The sequence below is a fragment of the Anas platyrhynchos genome, chromosome 2 (genome assembly GCF_047663525.1).
Source record: "Anas platyrhynchos isolate ZD024472 breed Pekin duck chromosome 2, IASCAAS_PekinDuck_T2T, whole genome shotgun sequence".
In the NCBI taxonomy this organism is placed as follows: domain Eukaryota; kingdom Metazoa; phylum Chordata; class Aves; order Anseriformes; family Anatidae; genus Anas; species Anas platyrhynchos.
The window spans coordinates 45795343-45821081 of NC_092588.1; the positions used below are offsets into that span (position 1 = coordinate 45795343).

Consider the following 25739-nt stretch of genomic DNA (forward strand, 5'->3'; position numbering starts at 1 on the left):
ACCCTCCCATGTCCGCCCTTTGATTACTTTCCCATGTCTCCTCCTTGCTCCTTCCACTCTGTCAATAGCTTTCAGACAACGCGGTGCCTAAACCAGAATGTAATATTGGAGTGTGGTTGAACCAGAGCCAAACAAAGGGAGAAAGTCTCTTGCTTCCTGCTCGGATGTGATGCATTTGATAACACACACTGCTGCTGCTTTTTTGCCAGAATACTCGGAAGAATATTAGACATGGTCTGAGAATTAAGCAAATGACACTCAAGGTGCAAATGCACTTATTCTTGTTTGCAAATATCATTAAGCAGCTTAGTTTAAATCCGCTTAAACTACTTCAAGTTAGATGCCTGTGCACCGATGTAAGTATCTGCTGCATCTCCCAGCAGGGTTCAGTTTGGACGTGGTTTTGTCAAGGCGGCTACGTAACACTTCTGACTAGCACAGTGTTCTCCGCAGTCTCAGTTTCTGTTGTTTTCTGAAGTAAACTGGTTGCTGCTTTGAAAGCAGCGCGTGGTCAGAGCATCCCAGCAAGGAGCTGGCTGCTGGCTCAGCGGAGGGCAATGAACGGTGCTTCTGGGAGTGAAAGAGCTCTGTGCTACCTGCTGGTCCTAACTACCCAGAGAAGCGTGCCTCTCACCTGTCACAGTCAGTTCGGGTACATTTTTGGATCAGCATTCAAGCCTGGAGAGGTTACTGCTCTCCCAGAGGTCTGTGTAATACTCTCACTCTTGGGGCCCAGTTTGCAGTCCCCTTGTGGACAAATAACCCAGCAGGTCCCACTGAGGTGGTACAGTTACAGGTCATCAGTGCCTATTACTGAAAATACGTGTACTGGCTTACCTGCTCAGAAACAAGGCATTTCACATAAAAAATTACGTGCAACAGTTTGTATTAGTACCTCTCTCTCCAAAATATATCAAAATATATCGTGCCTTGCAGGTTGCTGGAGGCCCTGGCAGTGCCTGGCAGTTATTCCTGTCTTGGTTTTGCAACAACCATCCTTTCTCCTCCTTCCATCAGCTGTGAACCTATCTGATAGCTGATGGCCACCCATTTTTGGTTACCAGCCTTTGCAAAATACCTACATAAATGTGCTGGATCTTGGAAATCACACCGTGACAGCTAGAAGTTCAGTGGCTGGGATTGCTCTGCTGGGTGTTATTTGAGACCGTTCACCTAAAAATAGTGAGTTGTTTTGTTTTTGAAAAACTGCTGCTGAATGTGACCATGACATAAAGACAGGGACAGGGAAGTTTGATATGGCTGTATAGTGACTTGCAGTCTTACTGGTTCAGTCTTGCAGAGTATCCCCCAAAACTTAGAGATTGGTGGTCTTGGATTGTTACGTACCATCTGTCACAGCCAGCCTAATTAAAACCCTCACAGCTGATAGCAGCTTGTGAGAAGGGAAAGGATGACGTATGCCAGATTTCCACAGTCTCCAGGCACAAAGATCAGCACCAGCTGTGGTGGGACACAGCCGTGTTTCGTTTTCCTGTTGGATTTAGGTCACTGCTCCAGCTGCACTCTCAGGTTTGTGCTTTGCAGCACTGACTGTGTGTCTGCACAGGTGTTTGTGTGTTTGCAGCAGGCTGTTTGTGCCCTCTTTGGTTTTCTAGGGGAGGAAAGAAAGTTTTGCCTGCTGTCTGTTCTCTGGAGCAGAAGTACTGCATCCTGTCCATGAGATGCTGTGGAAGAGCTGTTGTATTGCTTACCTTGTACCTGCTTACTTCACAAAACAAGAAGTAGTCAGCTGTGGCCTCCAACATTAACTTGCAAAAGTAACTGGTTTCCTAGAGCTGGGTTTGGATCTTCTTCGTCATCCATTTGTATTGAATAGCCTCGCTGAAGTCCGCAGCACTTCTCTTAGGGCTATCCTGCACCGGTGGCAGTGTGAGTTAATTCCTCCTGGCAATGGGAGACTTACAGCATGGAAAACATTTAATTTCCTTCACACCTTTAGGTGTGCATTTAAATGCGAACTTGTTTTTGTACTAAACCTAGATAGAATAATAGACCTGAGCAGAAACAGAAGGAATGAGATCCTTGTAAATGAAGGAGGTGCTGGAATATTAGCCTGAGGAAGTCCTGTCTGTTGTGCAACATGACAGAACCACGTACAGACCTCAAGTGCTCTGTGACTGTATCTTGACTGTTTTGACACCTCTTGTAACCTGCAGTTAGTGTTGCAAAAGTATCTTTTTCCACAAAAGCTAAGGCATTCTGAGCATCCTAGAGCCATGCTTGCGAAGGAGCATGTGTTTTGTCCTGACTGCCCTTAGATTGGTGTTTCTAAGAAACTAGAAACTACTTCATTTACATGAACAAAAATCTCTTTAACAAGCCGTGCGGGATTTCAAAGCACACCAGGAATCCGTGCAAACATAGCTGCCAGCCTGATGAGCTGTTCTTCCTCTGCGGTTGTTGTTCTCCCCTTTGCTGTCTTCACATTCCCTCCTCACCATCTGAGAGGTAAATTCAGGACACCGAAATTTCTCCAGATGAATGTCTGCTCACCAGCATATTTCTACCAGCTGCAATGTTTATGCTGCACTGGAAGGATTTTTACAACCTAAACGTTCCTTCACAATATAATTAATAATGTTTTGTTAAAAATATTTCTCTTTGAGCATATTTTGTGTATACAACAGTAACTTGAATCTAGCAGGGTCCAAGCAGTGTTGATGTGTATAGCTGAGAGGAAAGAGCAGGGTCAGTAATCATACATACAAAGCAAGGTATTTCTGCTGTGTCCGCTTACAGGAGTCACCAGCCATTAGCTTTGCCTTCAATATTTCCAATGTTAGATTTGTGTCCTGGCTTACTGTATAAGACTATTTGCTACGTAATTATATCGTATTTCATTTTCTTCTGTACACTATTGTAATAATGATATTGCCTAATAAAATAATGTCAGATTTTAATTAGGTTAAAAGTAATTTGGTGTATTAGGTTTTTTATTTGAGAAAATAAACTAGCCAGTAGTGCATATCAAAATAGCCATTTTTTTAGTTTGCATTGGCTTTCATTTCCTGTCATCCTTTACCTGTTGAAATAAGGGTTGGTGTGTGGTTAGCTTTTTTTGTTAATGAAGTTATTACGGCCCCTCAGCACCTTACATCTAGCAGTTTTATTTTGCAGTGAGGATGCAAGCTGCCTGATTTACCATTTATTAAATGCATAGTTTTGCAAAAGTTCCAACTCCTAATAAATAGCTGCACGTTATTAATCACTGAAACGAGTTAACCAGGCTAATGTGAGGACGTGTGGTAATCCTGCATGTGAGTAGTTCAGCAGCTGCAAGCCTAAACTTGCTGGGAGGCAAAGACATTTGCATCAAAGGCGGTTTTGTAGCATAAGAGCTTATGCTAGCCTTCTGTGGTGGGATACTTGAGGAATACCCAGTGGTGTATGAACTGACAGAAAATCTAGGTCTCCTCTGCACCTCACTTTTATAGGAGTGTCCTGAACAGTGTCTCAACTTACAGCCGAATAATGAAGGGGAGAGGGTAAAAGAGGGAAAGATTCTTGTGGTTTTTACCCTCAAATCTCTTAAATTTTTCAATTCCTTGTGTTTTCTAAGTGACCTCAATACTGTAAACTTCTACGTATACGTGGACATACGTTTTTTGTTATGCAGAGAATGTATGAGAGGTCACGTACATCTCTGTGTGACTAAAGCCCATCTCATATTGGAAGGAATTCTGCCTCCTCCAAGGGCCACTTCCAAGCGCATTCCCTTTTCTATTCATTGTTTGTGTTGTGTCGTTTCCTGTAAGGTGTTTACTAAGGGCAAAATAGAAAAATCTTTGAGCCAGTTCAGCAGTCCATTCCTTTTCAGCTAATACTTGGTCAGCACAATGGAATTCAAGCGTATCCTTTAAGTCTAACGCGTGTATAAAGGGTTTGCTGAATAAGGACGTATTAAAGGCAGCTTTTGTTGAACTGGAGCCTATCTGAGTTTGCCTTTCCTTTGTGTTCATTGTTAGAAGACTCACAAATGTTTGTATTTGGCTGTAATTTCTGGTCACTTTCATTTTTACAAATTTAGATGCCTCATTGCTTGGATTTTTTCCCTGATATTTCTTCTCTTATCACGTGGTACTGCCAACCTGGCTGTTATGTCTCTATTGGATATAGCAATTGTGTTGCTCTGCTGCTGGTGTGATCCTTCATGGGTGTGCAGGCAGATGCAGAATGAGAATATACAGACACTGGTATCAATCATTATGACTTTGGACAGTATCTTAACTGAGTATCTTGAGGGCTGAACTGTTGTAGCTAAGGCTGCCAAATGAAATCATTCGAACAATACATATGGCACTTATTTTCCCACCACAAACTTATAATAAGACTTAAACAGGTGTCCTTAATTGTGATCTGGTACTTGAGATCAGAATTAAAAGCCAAATTAAAAGCTGAAAACAGAATTTAAAAGTTGGTGTCTGCTTTAAAGTCTTCAGCTGAATACAGCTGCCAAAATGATGAAGTTGCACTTTCACCCAAGTCATCAGGATTCTCACAGAAGGGATATGGACGAGTAAAAAGGAGAAAATCTCCTGTTTCCTTATTCCTTGACAATAGCTAATTGCTAAAATGCCTTCTTCAGATATTGATTAGATCAGCCTGTATGTTGCTGTTACTTGCATTAAAGATCTGTTTTTTCGCTGCATGAGGGTCGTAAAGACTCAGAAATCAAAGCTTTTTTTTTTTTCTTATCTCAGAAAGTATACTTATCCCAAGTATGCTCATAAGTTCAATAATTGCCATCCTAGTGCCATTCTTCTCTTCTAGTGCCTGCTATCACTGAAGTTAAGGCAAATTAACAGCTACCACTGTGGAGGAATATATGTGAACATTTTCATCAGTGCCTCATCATTCTTTCATTTGTAATTTGTTTTCCACCTTTCCCCAAATTAGATCTTGAGGGATTTGGATTTCCGTGGGAATGATTTTAAATAATCTTTTTTCTTAGCTATAATTCTTTGCTTTTTAGATAAAATTCAGAATATGTTTTCATGAACCAATTTGTTACAATGTTTCAGAAAGCTAAAAAGTAGAAAAAGTCCAAAGGGGCCTATTTCATGCATAAAGATGAAAAAGTTTAAATTCTTCTTGGATCTCAGTTGAATAATGGAAAACTCTTCTTAGCTGATAAGGTTGTTTCATCTTCTCTAAATCTATGGCTATTCAATTAATAGTTTGGATGCTGAAACTATTGATCAGATAAGGTGACAAAAGCCAGCAGCTCCCTTATTAACTAATTTGTCTGACTACTCAACAATACTTTCAGTGAAAGATTTTCCTGGTGCACGCAAAGGAGCTCAATAATTTCAACTGCCTGGGAACGTGTCTTCTCCCACAGCTACCATTTGGTTTATTTAGATGTTTTTGTAATTCAAAGGAGATGAAAGTACCCACTGTCCTACAGCAAATAATCATCAAATCCCTATTTACAAAAACTGACAACTTGTATTATTAAAATTGGCAGAAGCCAGGAAATGCTTCCCAACACAATTGTATCACTGACAGCTTACTCAAATGAATTTGGGTTTAATTATGCCAGCACAAGAAGAACTGAAAGAAACCTTTGACTAAGTAGGAGTTTAATTATATGTGAAATCCTGCAACCTCCTTTGTGCCTCTACAATGGCAAATGAAAGACCTGAGAGAAGATCAGAGTACCGAAGTATCAGATATCAATTACACACTTCCTGTGATAAAGTCCTTCTAACTTTTTATGCCTTGAGTTTCATTAAGGTTTTCCCTACAAATCATTCTTTGCCTAAGCAACTGAAAGAAGTAGAATTGCAAATCTGAGTGGTTAGAGGTAATCAATACTTTATTGATCCTGTGGTTTTTTTTTGGTGTTGTTGTTGTTTGTTTTTTTTTTTTAGCAAAATAGTATAAAAACAGATGTTGAAGGAAAAACTATGTTTTGGGTAAAATCCAGGTCCCTGATGAGGGCATGGCGAAGCTCCCATAGCAGATTAACACATCAGATGAGCAGATTTGGCATTGACTATTGTTGACTTTTGAGCCTGAGTGTTGGGGGGTTTGTTCTTTTTCTGGAATGTTTTTAGTGTAACAAGAAAAGAGATGACTGGTAGCGGAAGTTATTTCTAACAAGTCCTCAGCTGAAACATCATGGAGTATAAAGAAAATCAATACCTGCTTTATTTGTTCTAAAATATTTCATGAAACTCAGACTAAATATGATTTAAAGATAGCATTTCAATGGGACTTTGAAGAGCTGTATTTAACTCTACACCATTTAGCTAAAATCAATTGTGTCTCTTTATCAGAACTATTTTATCAGAACTGATGTCAATGAAGTCCTGGAAAAAAAATTTGGAGCTGACTAAAATTATTTTATTGGATCATTGTGTACTCTCAGAGGGTCAAAACGTATTTGAAGCATTGAACGCTGGTTTTCCTTCAGGTGCTGCAGTGGAGCAGTTTCTTATAGTGCCAGGAAGGCCGACTCTAAAAGCACATGGTTGGAAAAACTCACCTGAGCAACTCACGCAAGGCAGTTTTATAAAGTTTCACGTATTTGTTATAAGTCTCATAAGCATTGTTTTTCTTAAGTGTCTTTCATGTCTGGAGTAGTAAGATTCTGTGTTACATGAGAGAAGTCCTCCTCCTTAGTTTTGCAGAGAAAAGCTGAAAGCTATACAAGCACACATGGATAACAGGAGAAAAAAAAAAAAAAAAAGATTTTAGGATATATTTTGACCTAATTAATAACTATTTGAATTTTTAAACTTGACAATGCCTGGTGTGCATGGGAAATGAATGACTGGTGGTTCACTTGTTCCCTGAAATGCATTGTCAGTCATGACATCCACTGTTAAGATTCTCAATCTGTATGGTATTAAATATGAAATTAGTATGCTTTGGCTCTCATGTTTCCTGTCTCCAAATTGTTCTTTGTTTGTGTTTTTTTACCCTCAGACTTTTTCACAATTTGTTTTTCAGACCTCCCGAATAAGATTTGCATAACCCTCAAACTTCCTTGAATACGAGGTGTTACAAAAATGAGTTGCAGTGGGTGCCTTATGGGGCATTTTTGACAGTTTCCTGTCAAGGATATAGAGCTCCAAAAGGGGAACTGGTGAACAATTTTTGGATTTATCTTTTCTTTAAAATGAAAGACACATTTTGCTGAAAGAATAAATCGAGAGAGATATTTTGGGGGGCAACATTAAAATTGCAAAAATATGACACGATTAAGAAGAGGCAGATTTGTGGAGAGTCGTGCTGATGATAAGCTTAGCAACAGCTTTTATTTGCCTTCCTCACTGTAAAAAGCTCATCTAGATAAAATACAAACAAGTACTGTAAGTGCAATGCAATTATACCTAGCCTCAGGAAAGAGCTCTGAACAATTTTATTAGAGTGCCAAAGATGAGTCCTGGAATGTAAAGCTGAGAGAGGCCTATTATGGACCTGCTTCATTAAAAGATGTGAAACAAGACATTCATAAGGCACCAATAAATCCATTAAGGGGAAGAGAACTCAGAAATGGCCTTCCATGATTCTAGTTATTAACTTCAAAGATTGCTGAGGTTGGGGACTTGGCAAATACGGTTTTAGCTAGCACTCACAGTCCCTTTTAACCCTCTATGCTCTGGTCCAAATTCACTTTGAAATAAGCAGCTCTAACTCTGCTATAGTTAGCTGAGCAGCACCCACCTACCAGGGCTGAATTTGGAGAAGATGGAGAAGAGAGAAAAACTATGGGTTTGAAATCTTCTCTTTCATATTACTATGACTTCTGAAAAAAAGTGCTTCAAACCCAGCTATCGACTAGAGCTTTTAAGTTCCTCATCAAATCACTGAAAGCTAGACCTTAGCTGGCTCTTTCATTTCCAGGCATCAAAATTTCTGGAGCTGATAGTGCCTGAAAAGGAATAGCAGCGCTCTGATAAAACTGTCCCAAGCAATGGCAGACAAGAAGCCTGTGCTACTGAAAAATGCTTGGTCAAAAAAAATCAAAATCGCCTGGTCAAAATCACCTGGTCAAACCCAGCTTTAAACTTCAACCAGCTGCATAGGAAATAGCATCTGATTTGTCAGCAGCATGAAGAATAGCCACTGAGAAACCTGCACATTTCTCTGCATCCTAACGCCTCCAACTCCCAGAGATACCTAAACAAATACCTAAATTGAAGTCTTCTGAAATTTCATGGTAGAAAAAGAAATAGTTGTTTAGATTGAAGATTTCCACAGCAGGGGAAAGACAGGCTGCTTAGGTAAAGGATGCTCGAGCCTTATTGATGTTGTATACCAAATGAAGTTACTCTTTCCAGAAGTGATCTTGGGGTACTCACTGTTGATTTTACCAATCTTCTGGAGCAAAACTTCCATCTAGAAGTCGCATCCCAGAACATTCCCAGGCACTTCAGAGCCACGGTGAGCACATTTGGACAAGGCTCAGGCAGACAGAAGTGTTTTTCTTTTTCCTCTGTGCCAGCTGCAATGGGACGAGCAACTTTTATCCGGTCAGCAAGATGGTCAGGGATGTCACTGGTCAGGATCCGGAGCCTCTTGTGTCAAAGATATAAAAATGTGCGTCTGCGTCACAGCTATCACGTGGGACTTTATAAATTTTCCATGCCACAATTAATCAATTTCAGCATATGATTTTCCTCGCTGGCACACTTCCTGACTCCCTGTGGCACTTCATCTGTCACAGACAAACAAGATGGGGATTTGTCGAAGTGTTAATGGGGTGGCTTTTCTCAGAGTCATCAAACTGAGCACGTATGCATGTGTCACATCGGTAATTTTTGACAGTTTCCTATTAAGTTTACAGGACTCTTGAGTAGGGAGCTCCTTTGCCAGGTAAACAGGCAGTTACCTCTTTTTGGTTTTTGGAGCTAATGATTTAGTAGTAACAGGCATTGCTTTTACCAAGCACAGGCAATAGCTCAAGAACTAGAAATGCACTAATTACAAGAGGGCTGACTTAAAACAAAGGTTAATAAAATAAACTATTTACTCTAGATATACTACAGCAAGAAAAACTCTCATGTGAGAAAATGTTATTATATTATTCATAAATCAAAGCAGCACAAAGGAAAGAAAAATAAGGCATGTAATTCTCACCTTATGTGTATAAATTATTCCTTCCCAGATTTTATAAGCAAATAAAGTATACTAAAAAATGAACCAGCTATGCTTCTGATACATGACAAGCATGAAGATGGAATTGCACGTGAAACAGCTCAAATCAGACTAAGCTCTTTGTTTATTGATTGTTTTCCCTCAAGCTCTGCTGATGTTATAAAAGAATTCAGCTCAAAGCACCAGTGGATGTGAAACACTCGCAGTATCTTTTTCAGAGGCTGGAAACCTTATGTTTGGAATGATTTCTGCTCTAGAATGTCTGTAATATATTGAAGCCTTAATACCTTGCTAATCAGTACATTACTAATTAGCCCATGACAAGAATTTTAATTAGATGCACAGTAGGTGTTCTCCCTACCTGCAGTGGAGGAGTTATTTCCTGAGAGAAAAGTGAAGGGAAACAGATAGTGGAAGGGATCAAGAGAAGATAAAAACGTCTTTTCTACTCTGGGAAGAGTATACATGAATTAATATTTTTAAAAATTATGTCTCTGATAATTTATTCTGTTTTGTAAAGTATAATAAAGTTCACTTTGTGCTTTGCTTTTTTTCCCTGTAGAACAAAAAGTACTTTTTTTTCTGTGAATTGACATCTGTTGTAAGCCAAATGAGAAATGCTGGAACATGACTATAGTCAATTATGCTCATGGCCAGCCCCAAGGACTGAACTGAGAGCATTGCCACCTCAAAGTACAAGTCTTTGTAATCCGTGCTTAAGAGCAGAGCTGCATATCTGCAAGCTGGAACAAGGAGGTGTTCAAGAGATGCGTAGATGTGGTACTTTGGGTAGGTAACATAGGTTAGTGGTAGCCTTGACAGTGCCAGATTAGTGGTGGGACCAGATGATCTTGGAGGTCTTTTCCAACCTACATGGTTCTATGATTCTGTCATTCTAAGGTGAACAAGCTTAAACAGGGAGATGCACAAAACCCATGACCATTGTCATTAGTTGAGCCTTGACTCAGGTGCATTCTAGAGTTAAAAATGTGTAAGAAAAGCCTGGAAGGTAAATATGAGTGAATTCCTGTCAATGGGGACTCAAAAATAATAATTATTGAGCAACATTGTCTATCTTTTCTTTTTTTTTTCCGTCTGGAAAAGATGTGAAGAAGGGATAGAAGGTACTTCTGAAAATACTGCCACCACGGATGTTCTCATTAGCTTAATGGCGTGTATGCTGTTGCAGAGAACTTTAGGATTGTCATTTGGGATGAAGGTTTTAAAATCTGCAAAACATCTACTGCAGTGAGAGTCCTTCAAAGTTATTTGTATTTATATGCACATAACTCAGGCTTCCATAGGGAGGCCATTTTGAACAAGCCTACAAATAATAAAAGTTAATCTAAAATTGTATTTGCTGTAAAGTATTCACTCAACTGTCCTGCCTGGTAAAAGATGCTATCTTTTCAAATGGCTTTATTAACCCACCTGTCATAGGAGACCTGGTGGTTTTCCATAGCAAATTTGTCTACTGCTGTAAGTTCAGCTAGAAGGAGAAAGGGGTGGGAGATTTGAGCTGGGGTTAGTGGGATCACGTACTTTTTCATCTTCTATGGGCAGAGATTTAAGGCTGATGCAGGGACAAACAACATTCCTATTTAGGATGCAGGCTGGGGGATCTTAAGGTATATCTCATTTTGCAGATAGATGTGAGCCTTCCCTGACACTTCTCAACCAGCAAGACGTGAACGAGCTTCAGATCAGAGGCTGTGTGGCCACATCAGCACAGCTCTGTATTGAAAGCTGTTATCTCTGCAGAAGGGCAAGATATATTAGCTCCAGCTTAATGCCATGCTACACACATCCGTATCACTCCCAGCCAAATTAGAGCATGAGCGAACTTGAATATACCTGCAAACACGATGCAGCCATAGCCTTTGTCCTCCTCCTAGTGGGGCTGCTGCTCACATCACAAAGCGTCCACTGTAAATAGCACTTTAGTGGAGCCTTTATCAGTACTCTGAGAGTTGAATAGACTATTTGGAAAAGACAGCTATAATGTCGCCGCACTTCATTTGAACAGTGCATTATGGAGGAAAAAAATAAAAAAAACTCTTATGTGATTGCCTTCCTTTCTCCAAGAAGTGAAAGGAAACTGGTCTTCCATCCTGAGTCCTTTGGTGGGCAGATGGTAGCCTTCAGCATCCAATACTTTCATCCTTCCTATTAAATTCATGTGTGGGTTTGCTACTGAAGACAGCAGAATGTTTTGGATTGTGTTTCTCTGCAGAACATCTCTTTTTTAATCCCAGGTGGCCCAGTGTTATCTCACAAAATCTAGTTGAAATAAGGGTGTAGATTAAAATGCAGGTCAGAAGCCCTAACCAGGCTTGGCAGGGAGGGAAAGATTTTGGTTTGCTAGAGTAATTATCCATAGGAAGTGGTGAAGCTGACACTGGTTTCATTTTTTGAGTGCTGCTAAAGATGTTTGTCTTTATTCTGGAGGCTTTAGTCTTTCCCAGTGTGAATGCTGGCTGTGAAGGAAGCCTTTGTTTATTCTCTATCTAGCAGTAGCGCTCTTAGTAATATTCTGAAGACTTGGATATCTGAGCAGTGAAAGAAAAAAATATCCTTACTTCTGAGCCTTTTACTGGGACCCGTTTAATCAGAACCATACTGTCTTGAATTTGAATGAATATTTGGAGTGTATTTGCTTGAGTAAATGGAGGTGTTATATGGATTTAGTTGCTGTTGTGTTATTTTTTGTTTCTGTTTCTTCCACCCAGAACTGGCAAGAAAGGCATTTTCTAAACTATAAAATAATATCTGAATCTTTTATGATTTCTTCACTCTTATATAACTTAAACTGAAGATTCCTTATTTAACAAAACCTAAATTGAATTTCAGAGCTTGTGTTATGTAAGTCAGTCAGTTACATCAAGCGGAAAAACGAAACATTGCCTTTGGGAGAGAGAGAGAGGGAAAACAAATGCTTGAAAGCTGAGTCTAGGGAATGGAGGACAATTTTGGGACCAGCTTCCCCCCAAACGACGCCACAGAGAGGCTGGGAAAAGGCACTGGGTGCATTTGGAGCACCAGTCAACCTCAGAGGTTCTCCGGGATCAGTTCTGGATGCTTAAATATGTATGTTCAGCCTGGGAATAATACTCAATATTTTCACACGATTTTGTCTTCCAGAATGATTGAAGATTGCGGGAAAAGAGGAAATACCATGGCAGAAAGAAGGCAGCTGTTTGCAGAAATGCGTAAGTACTTCCTAGAAATGTCACTGTGGTAGACCATGCCAGTTGCAATGCAATGTCAGTAAAATTTGTGTAAGCTTTCCATCTCAAGTAACTGATACATTTGTTTCACTGCAAGTTTAATATTGTGAGACCAAAACTACAGGAAAATGGGCTGATTTGACCAAATAGCAGGGGAGAGGGATTTTCTACACCAGCTTACGTATTTTTCTACACCATAAAGAATTATTTTAAACAATGGCTCCTTGAGACAAATATGCTGAAATACACAGGTAGCAAGGAAGAAGGAAAAAAGGTCTCCAAAAGACTGTATTTGGGGGATTTCTGTTGTGGGTTGAGCCCAGCCAGCTGTTAAGTATGTACCCAGGCACTTGCTCACTCCCCTCACATCCCTAAACAGGAAGAGCAAAAGTAAAAAACCTTATAGGTTTAGATGAAGACAGTTAAATAAGTGGAGAAAAGAGAAAAAAAAAGAAGAAAAAAAAAAAAAGTGATGCAAAGGCAGTCACTCACCATCTCCCAAAACCAAACCAATAGTCAGGCAGGCTGCAAGCAGTATATACATTGGAAGGCAAAACTTCCCATCCCCTTCTTCTACCTCTGGCTTTTATTGCTGTGCATGACCCTATATCATATGGACTGCTACCTCTTTGCCTTGTTCAGGTCAGCTGTCCTTGGTGTATCCTCTCTCAGCCCCTTGCCCACCCCAAGCCTACTCACAGTTGGGGCAGAGTGGGAAAAAGAGAGAACCTTGATGGTCTGCAAGCACTGCTCAGCGATAGGTAAAACATTGGTGTATTATCAACACTGTTTTAGCCACAAATCAAAAAGATAGCACCGTGCAGGCTGCTATGAAGAAAGATAGCTCCATCCCAGCCAGGCCCAGTGCAGGGTCTCATGTAGAACATATCCCACTTCAGTGCAATTTTTATATTTTCTAGAGAAGCTTTGTGGTCCCCACGGACCCGTGTGTCACGGGTGTGCTATACTAATAGAGCTCCTACTATTCTCTTGGAAGTCATCTCTTATTTCCCTTACAAACAAACCACCATTTCTCAGGGAAGTTGCATTATGTATGAAGTTTGAGACTGTCAACCTTTTACTAGATTTACCAAAGTTTTATTGGTAATAAGTACGCTGTCCCTCACAATATAGTAAAAATGACAGAACTATCATACTTTGATTTTTATGAATATTTGTTTTTCAAAATATTTCATCTGGTTATCACTAGGAGCTGGTTGCCCATTCTGCTCTGTTTGTCAAGACTTTAGGCCTATGAACTCAAAAGTAACAAGGCCGTAATGGATCAGGGCATTAATGGGACCAGAGCAACTGCGCACACTGAAAGGCCAGGTCCGTGCTGGTGAATCATTGTGGTGGGGGCTCTTCAGTTCCCAAGGGCACCAAAAGGGCTGCATCTGTGATCACAAACTCTCCAAAATAAGGACTTTTCATTCAGCTGGCCTATTGAGAATGGTCTTGGCCCGTTCCGTGGTGTCCACTAACTCTGTTGTGCTCTGTACTTCAATACCACACAAGGATTTCTGTTGTAACTCAGATGGATATTCCTCTTGTCCCTTTGGTACAACATCCCAGGCCAGTGGAAGAAAAGCATGTTTTTTAGCTAGAAGGAAAAAAAAAAAAAAAAAAAAAAAAAAGGATGATGCATTTCTCCATTACCATAACATAGTATACTTTTAATTACAATTATACGGAGGACTTGAGCTTGTATCAGCTCAAGTCAATGGCAAAAATTCCATTAACTTCAGTCTGTTTGAAATGCTTCTGAACTCCCAAACCAGGAGATAATTCCTTAAGAATTTGCAGTGGGTGTTTATGGTTTGCTCCCACAGCTCTGAAGGCTGCTTTGTTGTTCTGGGTTGTTTTGAGGGAATTGGGAAAATTGACAATGAGTAGTGCTGGGAAAACTGGGAAAATTGACAATGAGTAGTCGGAGGACGAGGAGGGACTATTTTCCCATAGTCTACACAAATACTTATTTTTCTTTCACATTTTAGTATTTTGACATATTTACTTGTGTCTGGTTTATCTCGTGTGTTCCTCCCTTTCCTATCTGCCTGCCTTTGTTCCTACTTTTGCTGCACATGCACACAGAGAACCAGGTTCCAACCAGGTAAAAAGATAGAGGGGAAAATGCATTTCTTTTGTGTGTCAAGCTAAATATATTTTAGGCAAAGAAACATTCACATTCATAAAACGCTCAATTTTGCATGTTGAGATCCTGTGGGTATAAAGGGTATGCTGCACTGAAACAGAAACTCATCCTGCTGTCATTGCATTCAGGTGCCCTCAGATGGGTGCAAGCCCACACAGTCCACGCTGAACAAGAATCATGCACTTAACATGCCCTACATACCCTGGGTCCTGCAAAGTTTCCTAACGTTGTAAAAAAACATAAGTTGCTGGTAGAAAGTAGAACTCCTCAACCTGCCCATGTTAGAGGAAAAAATAGATGATGTAGAGGAGTTTGCCAGTGTTTTAGGTTCTTGTGGTAATATCTGCAAGTCTGTAATTAAAACTCTGCTATGTTTTTAGAAAGTGGATCATGTTCCAAACTGCACCAGAGAGCAAAAAAATCCAATTGTTCATGCCTTTGTAGGAAGCTTGTTCTGAACACAGTGTAGATGAATTTGACTTTCACTTCAGATTTGGGGCAGTGTATGATTTTCCCTGTTCCCCCCAACTAGAGATGTTTAGTTTGACTTCTTTGTTTCCCTTTCTTCAGAAGAGGCATCTTTCTAGTGCCAAATTACAAACCTTTGTGAATTAGTATCATAACCAATACCATATTCTGTAGAGTTAAACTTTAGGTTGAATCTTATCTCTCAAGGTGCACCACTGGATGTCACATCAGTAGGCTACCCTTAGTCTTACCTGACATGCTCATATATCCAGACTGCTCTGATGAAAAAAAAATCAAAATGTACATTATGGTAGTGCTGCCAGCACATATTATCCAGCATGAAAACAGCAGGCAAGGGTTGCAGTGTTTCCTTTTATTATTTTTGAGAACTGCCAACAGTATTACCTAGATGAGAATATTTAAAAGAAACCGTGAAACACTGCCAGTGGGCAAAGAGAATGAGAGGCCACTGGCAATCCTGTAGGCAAGTTGTAAATTCCCATTCTCATTTGCCATGCTCAGTCCCACACATCTTTCTACATATTTTTCAGCACTCTCCGTGTAAATGAATTCATGTTTTTACAGAAGTTATTTGACAAATGGATCTCAGACCATGGTAAAATGTGAATCATGGTAGAATTAAGTCGTGTGTTCCATGGATTTATCAACAAAAACACCTCCTCCCAAAGTAATACAATTCAGTGTGCGCAATTAGTAGGGGGAAAAAAAGCACCATTACTGCCTACAGTTTTGTTTATTTGGATTTAATACTACAACCTAGAAAGTACGAGCCAGTCTCACTTTGCTTTGAACCTGTTTATCTTATTAGAATGCTGAAGTTTCATGAAGGAGCTTTGGAAGCTTTTATTAGTGCCTTGCACTAAGGTTAAAAGGGAAAAAAAGTGAAGTTTGTATTACTCATTGGTCCTACTAAAAAAGGAAAGACTTGTTGTTGTAAGCGTTACCCTCTCCTTCAACAGTAAAGGAGTTTTCCAAAAGCTGTCAATGGGGTACTAATACAGAAGAGAAAAACAATAATTTAGCAATAAGCCTATGGTGAAAAAAAACACAAGACTTTCCAGACCTGATGTGAAGTAGTTAAAGATAGCTTCTTCCAGGAACAGATGGTGTTAAGACAACCAGCTGGCAGAAGGGAGTAGCTGAGAGCCCCGGGAAGATGGTGTGGGACAATGTGGTCAGGAAAAGAGCAGAGTCTGGGGAGATGGGAGAGTATCGTTCTCATTTTCATCTCACAGGGTGGAGCACATTTGCAATACTCGGGTCCAAAGGGTGCCAGATTGTTTAAGAAAGTGTGGGTGAACGATGCTGACATGGCCATACGTGCAGCAGTGAAGCCGAGCGGCCAGTCGAATAACATAAGAGGAATTTCAAGGAAAGCCTTTGGGAAATGGGTAAAAGCAGAACAGGGCCATATTTCACTTGTATGGATGTGTTTCATTTGGACAGTTCCTGGAGAAGCCCTGCTCTTGTAGGTTGGTACCGTTCCTAGAGAGGAGGCTGCTCAACTGAACAGAACGGTTTTCACTCTTTTATTCTAGGGCCAACCACAGTGAGAAAACAAATATGCAAGAGCTCAGTTGTACATCTTTCCATGAAATGCGTGGCACAATTAATAAGCAGTCTCACATCTCATAGGCCATATTGTAGCCATGCAGCAACACTTCTTGTGTAAGGCATACCAGCCAAGAAAGAGAAACATTTAAATAACAACCTACTCATCAACTTTTTGAGACTTTTGGAAAGTGTAGCGGATGATACACACCAGCAGTATGCCTGAAGACACCGTGCCAGATTCTGCCCCCCATCCCGGTCCCTTTCTGCTGCTCTTTCACGTGGAGTAGCTACCAGTCAGCTCCTACCCGTATCTCCTGGACAGCTGCTCTGGAAACGCTGCCAAATCTTTAAGCTGGAGAGGCCAGGGCCAAGCTGTGTGTGAGCCAGGGAGCCGGCTCAGCGATCTCCGTTGCAGAGAACATACCTCTGCGAAACAGAGGATGCCCCATGCTCCTTGCAGCATTTTTGCCCCCTTCTGCAGATCTCTATCAGCCTTTTAGTTACGGCATGATATTGTTTCCAATTTGGTTTGCTGGCAATACCTCGTTCTGATCTGGCACGTCTGCCAAAGATATTTGTTATGAGCTTTGTTGTTAAATATTAAAATTAGATGGAGGTTTTCCCTTCTGTTGGAGCCTGGCCAGTGTGTCTTTTAGCCTGCAGCTTGACCAGATTGTTCTTCAAAGTGACAGACACAGTGGGCTGACTATTCCTTGCCTTCCTTCATAAAAGTCTTTTAACGCTGTAGCTCCCACCTTTCCCCATCTTTCTGCCCTCCCCTCATTGCTCTCCCTGCAAAGGAGATAACCTTGAAAATAATTAAACAGAGTCAGCTCCTGTGTCCCCTTTGTTCTCTGGCATCCCTGTTACCAAAGATAACACGTAGGTTATATTCCATACAAATGTCTCTGCTATTCTCTTCCACTAGGGGCTCAAGATCTGGATCGCATTCGTTTGTCCACCTACCGAACAGCCTGTAAGCTCAGATTTGTTCAGAAGAAATGCAACTGTAAGTATGTCAGCCCTTCTTACATATACTATTGCAATTAGCTTTCATATACTATTGCAATTAGCACTCCACAGTCTGTGCCTCAGAGCCATCACCCACAAAAAAAAAAGAACTATTGGATCTTGCATGGCAAAAAAAAAAAAAAAAACACAACACACTAACCAGAGTACCTGGGTAGATTTTAAATACTGACTTGTTTATGTAGGGACCTTGTCTCACATATGCCCGTGACTCTGTCACAGAAGTGTGGGTCTTCATGCAGGCCACAGCTTTAATTAACATGTATGCTGACTACATTGTCCAGTTTTCTTGTAAATCATATTTGGGAGTTCCAGCAATCCTGCAAATTAAGTGTTTTTATAGCAACTCTGCAAAGGAGAAATGGTGATTCTAGTCTATTTGGTTTGCAGCAAAGTGTGTGCAACATTAGTCGGCACCTTTTTTCCAGAAGGTCAGCTGGAGAGATCTCTTCCAAGAGGAGGAACCTGCTTGTAATCTCTGCATGCCTTTCTTCCACCTTCTAGGCTTCATTCCTGAGAAGTTTCCCACTTAATTAGTGATCTTTTTAGCATTTATTCTGAGATTCTGTCTGTCTTCCTCTACAGTTTCAACTTCTATGAACACATTCATGAGAAAAGCTATAAACTTTAATGGAAAAATGCATATAAAAGCTGTAATGGATTGTATCATTTGTTCTCTGTCTGAAATATTGTGCAATTATGTAGAATGGTGGGTTTTGGTTTATGTGCTTTACTGGACCTTTTCACACTAATTTTAATTTTAAAATATCCTACCCATGGGAACTTTTGTCATTAGTAATAGGAGGGAGAGGACTAATGCAGAGAAAACAAGTTTTTTAGTTATCACATTTAAACCAGAGCGATAGCATGGCTATGCTTTGTGCTGTGTGCAGTGGTAAATACATTAAGAAAAGCTCAGTGTAGATAGGGATTACCCGCCTGGGACAGAAGTCCTAGTTCTGAGGCTACATCTATCTGTGTTACAGAAATATTTAATTTATGCTGTCCAAACATACTAGAGTGGCCAAGCTGTGGTGGAAGACTTTGGAGAGTATTAGATTATTAGCTACAGAGTTGGTCTTTCAGTCACCTCTCCAGCACATTTCTAATATTTTTAATTTGTGTTTAGCTGAAGAAAGATTCGTATCACATTATAAGCAGGCTGCCAGACACAAAACTTAGGAGGGTTTTAGTACCTGTCCAGCAGCTGTCTTCTGCCATTCAGAAGGAAATGTATCAAAAGACACATTTATGCTGCGTTCAGTTGTTAATTTTATGTTTTGTATATTTTATGCTTAAGTGGATGAAATTTCCACTTCATTTTCATGGTTATAGTTCAATAACCTGAAGTGACAGAGATATCTAATGAAGTTGATGCTGAGAGCAAAGTTGTAGCACTAATTGCTTTGGTAACTGTGTATGAAGCAAATGAAAAACAAAAACAAAAACAAAAACATAAAGGTGCAGTAGCCTCATTGTTGGGAGTGGCTGGCTAATTAAAAATATTGGTTGTTAATCTTAACTTTGTTCCTCGTGTTTATCAAGTTGGATCTGCTTATATGGAACTTTTCCTTCTGTTCATCGTATAGTGAACCAAAGCACATGCCCTTCAGTTTGCCAGGTTGTGCCAAGTCCCTCATGGACACCGCTTGCCTTCTGGCCTTCTGGTTACCACTGATAAGCTAGGAGAAGCAATTTTCGGGTTTTATATCAAGAGTTATGTTGTAACAACCTCTTCCAAAAAAAAAAAAAGAGAGAGAGAGAGAGACACGAAAATATTGTCCTAAGAATTAGGTTCTGTGCAACTTAAGAAATAATTTCCATTGCTCTGGAATGGGATGAGTTGCACACATCTTTTCACCATGAAGTACAGTTTTCTTCTCATTGCTTCTGTCCGACTGCTGTTCTCCCAGATGGGCTACTCTTACTAGTAGGAAGAGAAGTCATTCATTTACCCGATGGGATTTCAAGCAATGCTTCTAAACAGAGAGCTGCTGACCCAAGAGCTGCCCTGAAATGGTTAATATCAGACGTCCTGCTCATGTCAGTGACTCTTTTTTATTTCCTGCAGAAATTGCCATTAAGCAGTACCCAGTAATATGTTCAAGAGAAAAAAAAAAGTGACATAGGGAAAAGAAAAAAAAGAAAAAAAGCCCTTCTGCTGCATGCGAGATGTTTCATTTAGGGGAGGATATAAAAAGAAAAAGCTCAAAGGCAGTCCCACTCCACTCCCTGTGGATAGCACCTCCTGTCACTCAAGCCATGCTTTCAGCTGTGCTCTCCTGCCCTGCCTCGACCAGCTTTTCACTCACTCATACCAGCCCAGGCTCACTGGGAAAAAATTGCTCGGAAAAAATGTATTTAAGGGGTTCTTTAAAAGAACTAATTTAATAAATTGCAGGAGCTGCTCTTGGCTGCGGGCTGGAGGTGTATGAGGATGGAAGCAAAGAGCTGCTTTGAGTGCCAGAAGTGGCTCTTCCAAGAAAAGTAGAGCAGAGGTTTTATTAACACCAGCTTTTTTACCCAAAGGTGCACATTAGCATAGAACAGTGTGTGACAGTCCTGGGATATCAGGCAGCTCCACTTACCGCAAACAATGCAATGTTTGTTTCTGCTGTCTTTAATGCAGGCACAGCCTCATCTCCTTGCCTCCCTTTGTGAATTCTCTCACTACAAGAGTGTTTTGCTACAACCTTCATCAGAAGAATGGGGTTTACTGGTGAAGTAAGCACTGTATAATGGGCGAAGATGCACTGGCAGTCTAAGGGCTGTTCTCTCTTGCAGTATCTCTCCTTGAACTAGTTAGACTATGTGGCCAAAAATTATAGGGGAGGTGACAATTTACCGCCCTTTACCAGAATACCCCTATGTGTGTTGTACTCTGGATACTAACACTTGTTGATAAGCTTAATTACACGACTGAATTATTTCATTTTCACAATAGGAAGATAACTAAAGATACATAGCAAACATTCTTCAAAACTGCAAATATATGTCTTTGTGATCATTCTGTAAAACTTTAGGAAAACTACCATGCATGTGAGAAGTGTTTCTTGTATAAAAATCTCTGTGAGCGTTTAAACCAACAGCCAGTTTAAATAAAATCAGCAGAGTGAGAAAAATCAATATCAGTCATTGCAGTTATTTGTCAAACAGGATGGAATTGAAATCAGTCCAGCTTAATTCTTCAGAGGAGCAAGAAATTCTTCATAAGGACTCAGAAAATATGTACATAAATTTGAAGGAAAAAAAAAAAAAAGCAAAACTATCTTTTAAAAAAAGCTTCCTTCAGATTTAAGCATACCCCTTTTCCTATGTTGATGCTACCAATGAATAACAATAACATTTACAAATTATTGGTGGCACACCTCTGACTCTGCTAGTGCCCAAACGTGGAATGCAATCTATGACATCCCAGAAGTAGAAGATCAATCAAATTCTGCGTGCAGGAATTCCAAAACCTGGGAAGCTTTACTAGTGCAGCATGAATATAAACTCACTATATGCTTCCCTATTTCTGATTGCAATTTCCAAGCAGAGTAGTAATGAACAGACAAACTGTCAGTAGTGTAGGTACATTTGAGGATTTGTGGGGTACAGAAAGAGACGATTACATGCTACTTGGTTCCTAGTTTGCACAGCTCCTGTAGAAATAAAGTTATTGCAATAACAGTAGTCTTCTCTTAATCATAAGGACTAGCACAAGATGTATGTACCTCTTCTGAAAAAACAAAAACAAAAAAAAAAAACCTCGAAACTCAAAGAAAATTTGATGCTAAAAATCTTGAGGAGAAGAACAAGAAAAATCTTGAGAATGTCTTCAGACTGGGACATGAATAATTTCAGATGAATTCCAATAGTCTTGGAGAGATGGACCTGAAAGAAAACCCTACTGGTGGTTGCATCATCCTTAGATCTAAGAATGTAAAGCAGGAGCACGTGAGCTGACCATGGCTACTCTAGTGGGTCTTTCTGTTGAATGTAGTCTCAGAAATAACAACGCCCTCATCATCTGAGGTTAAATTTCATTATCTGGGATAATCAAAACAGACAGGAAGCAGGTGCAGAAACCTGATCAAAAGTGCTACATGTTTATTGCAGTCTGTACTGTGCAAAATGTACAAAATGCAGCTAGCTGACTTCTTCATCACCTAGATTTCCTAGTGTGCTTCAAAGGAGGCCCTAAATAGTGCACACTGTCAAAGGGGGAGATGGAAAAACTACAGATGAGCACTATGAGGTCTGCAACAGTCACGGAACTTAAATCCTACAAACCCAACATTGCTCAAAGTCAAACATTAGGGTGCTGTACTTTGCTTGACCTCCTGTGTGTTGAAATAGGTTTTGAAACATCCAATGTACATTCTCACCATGCAAGGAAGATGCCATCTTGACTTACAGCTCTCTATCCATAGCATTCAGACACAGAAGAGTAATAAGGCTTTCCTAAAATAAGGTACAAGTGACCAATGGCAGCAGCTGCATCTATTTTTCAACAGTCATGTATTCAGGAAACACCAAAAGTATGATTTGTGGTACTCCCCAGTCATCATTGTTCTGTTGGTTTATTTTAATATTTGATTTCCAGTGAATTTATTAAAACCCATTTGTTTATACAGAAAAACAATCTGAGATGAAATACCATGTTCGCATGCATATTCCCTCCGGGGTATGGTGGCAGCAGGAGTAGAACATAACAACATATCATAATCAAAGCCATTATACAATTAAACATCACTCACTAATACAGAGCTGTGCAGCTGGAAAACTACTGCTGTCCTTAATGAACTTTTCTGAACATGTTGTGAGATTATTCTATGACTCTGGCTGCAAAAAGCAGATTTTGCTGATTTCCCTAGATCAGAATAAATCATTGGCAGTTGAAAGCTTGAATCTAAAGCCATGATGATGATGGTAATATGGGGCTTAATTAATGCAGACAAAAAGGAAGCTTTTTTCTCTGATAGTTTAATCCCAACACCTTAGGGTTTCACTGTCTTTGTTTCTCCCTTCAATATTCTTCTGCATGAATGATTTTTTGTTTTGTTTTGTCTTATCCAAGTCATAATACAGCTGTTTGCGCATTGGAAGCGGAGCTGCCACCGTTGTGATGGAGACCTTGTGAATGTCCAGGGCAGCCTCCTCCACCTCCACCCTGCCCTTCCTCCTGCCTCCCCTGGGCTTAAGTAGTCACAGCCAGGCATGTAGGCATGCCAGCTTAATCTCCATACGTGCTCTTGGGTGCCTCTCTGATCTGATCTGCCTTTTTACATTTGTTTTAAGTTAGAATAATTTCTCACCCTCCTGAAATATAATAATTTCCCACTGAAAATGAATGACAGTTATTGTAAACACACTATTTTTAGATACTTAGAGCTTTTTTCCTTCTGTGCTCTTATACCTCCTGTAACGCTACAGCAAGCTGCTGAAACTGGTTTGTCCTAGAAACTGGCAATTTTAGTATAAAATGGTGATATCAACCTGTGTGAGCTACTGGCCCTGCTCAGGATGGCAATCGCTTTTAAAAACATGATTTTATTAAACTGAAATAGAATTACTGGTAGGTTTTGGTCTGTTTTCTTTACTGGACTGATGCTTAAAATACTGTCTGAACACATCCCATTCCATCTGCCATCCACCACAAAATGAAAAGTCACATTATCTGCTACTTTGAGTAAAAGGAAAGGATATGAAAGTCTTGATTCCATGCTGGAAACGGTGCTGTGACCTTCTTCTTGTCCAATGGCTTAGGAAGTCGATAATAGACACAGTTTCAATTTGCTCTTCTTCATGAGAAAATATGCTCCGTATCCAAAAATGTACTGTTTTTGAACAAACCTAGAAGATATTTATAAGTGTTCAGGACTGGCCTGTTGGTACTTAACCCAGCAAATCTTTCGTATTTATATGTTAATTGATTCAGGCACTCACAACAGCTTCTTTTTACTGAAATGAAACAACTCACTACCATACCGTACAGCCATTCTTTCTTTGACTCGATATCAACTTTCTCTAAAGTGAAACGGAGTCTGGAGTCCACAAGAAATGCTTGATGGTGTTTGCAAGAATCCCATGAAGATCCTTGCTGTGGCAAGAGGCCATTATTCCCAGTATCCTGCCTTTTAGTTTTCAAGGACTGTATGGGCTGTGCAATTTGTGCCTGTCCCTCATTCTCTTTTTTTTTTTTTTCTTAGGATGACCATAAGAAATGGAGGCACCAAATTATCATATTTATAGAGTTGTTTAAGTTAAATAACTTAATCCTCCGTCATTGTAGGGTTCTACGATTAGTGCTCTTTTCTCATTGTTGGTTTTTATCATGTTTTTCATTTCATCCTGGAAGCAGTAAAGCACAAGATAGATTCGGGCTGGGTCACAGAGCAATCAGATTGAATGACAAGCAAAGTTGCATATTCGAGAAGTGTAAAAGGTCTGCTTGCCTGCAATTTGAAACATTATTTCCTGTGAAAACAATCTGCCTCTAGAATTTTTGATCATGGTATCTTCTTATCCTTTTAGACCCTCAGTGATAGTCTTCTGGGAGATTGGCTTAGAAGTTCTATAACTGTTTTTAAAAAATAGATTTCTTATTTTCATTCTCTGTTGATCCTCTTGGATATTCTACGATCTGCTTATTACCATTAATTTAATATTTATTTTTTTAAATCAGAATCTGAGACTTATAGTCATTCATATGACTCCAAATGATATAGCTTTAAAAAAAAATCTATTACAAGACCCACAATACCATTGTGTAAGTTACTAATTCTGGTATCCTGCTGTACTTGAATAATGGAAAGAAAGATGAGCTAATGATTTTAAAAACTTTTTTGTTCCTTTGTCTTTACCAGCGACTTAGAGACTAAATGCTCCTGGAACTGCTAGTACTATTCCATATGGGTTTCCAGGCAACTATGGGAAAAGGATGCATATATTATACATTCTGCATTATGCATCAATTATTTAATCAAAAGTTCAAAAGGGCTTGATTTAGCATATTCCCTGCAGACAAATCCTTCATAAGGATTTTAGTCTGTAAGTGTTCACTCACAGAACAATATCCCGAAAATGGGTTCAGATTTTCTTTTCTTCTCCTTTTAACTGTAAAAGTCTATTAATATGCTTTACAGATCCTAATAGCTGTTAAGAGAGCGGGCATATAACCTGTGTATTTGGCACGTTCACAGAGGGACCACAATTACAAATTCAGCCTTATTTCAGCGGTGGCACAAAGTGGACCAGGTTTGTGGTCTCTCAGATGTCCCTGATTGTTTGCTTTTAAAGGCTACCACCACAATTCAGTCTTGTACAGGATTAATACAAGACCTATCAGTGGACATTTGGAATTCATTTCAATGTCAAAAAAAAAAAAAAAAAAAAAACCAAGGCTGTGTATCCTAAACTCCTACCTCCTCATGTGCTTAGAGACTGATTTTTCAACCATACCATTATTCCTAGTAACTCCTGTTAAGAACTGAGCAGCAGAAAATTGTCAGATAATATTATTTTGTCCTTTACAGAGGAAAATGACTGAACTGGCATCCTTTGAGCCAGTAGTTGACAGACACATAGACTAGGCCACGTCCCAGGTACACAGAATAGACTGCCCTCCGCTACACAGGTGTCTCAGCCCCGGCTTGATGCCGACAGCTTTGCAATTGGATCCTAGCTGAAAACCTTGTCTGACTGACTTCCTGAACTCTGCTAACACTGCCATTCACTGTGCTATTTCTGACACAGGCTTAAGGTTGGGCAGTCTGCTCAATTCACCAGCTGATGACTGAACATTTGCTCCAGGCACCAGGGATTAGTCACCTGTGACCCGGCATGCTTTGGGTTAGTCACCCCAAACCAGAAAGCTTGTGCATCTTATTTCTTTATTTCATTAGGGAGACCAATGGCCTTAATGACTTAAAAAAAACAACAAGCAAATAAAAAAAAAAAAAGAAACAAAACAGTTATGAGCTTAGTATTCTTCTAGACATTCTAAAAATTGCAAGATACATGCAGACATACAATCTCATAAAAACAAATGGATATCTTGCTGATGATAACACAATCACTGTATCTTCTGAGAGCTGCTGCTTCTTCATGTGAGAGCTTTTTCTTCTGTGACCCTCTTGATTTTTTTTTTTCCTTCAACCTGAGGCTGTATT

General features: G+C 39.8%; 1 protein-coding gene across 36 annotated transcripts in view; it reads left to right on the top strand.

Annotated features, from left to right (window-relative positions):
- Window positions 1-25739, top strand: part of DTNA (dystrobrevin alpha) — a 218689-nt gene that overhangs the window by 109441 nt on the left and 83509 nt on the right. For all 36 annotated transcript variants that reach the window (XM_072034666.1, XM_072034652.1, XM_072034662.1 and 33 more), the window contains 2 exons: window positions 12271-12338; window positions 17483-17563. In XM_072034666.1, coding sequence (XP_071890767.1) covers window positions 12272-12338; window positions 17483-17563 — 148 coding nt within the window. In that variant the 5' untranslated portion in view covers window position 12271. The remainder of the gene's footprint in view (window positions 1-12270; window positions 12339-17482; window positions 17564-25739) is intronic.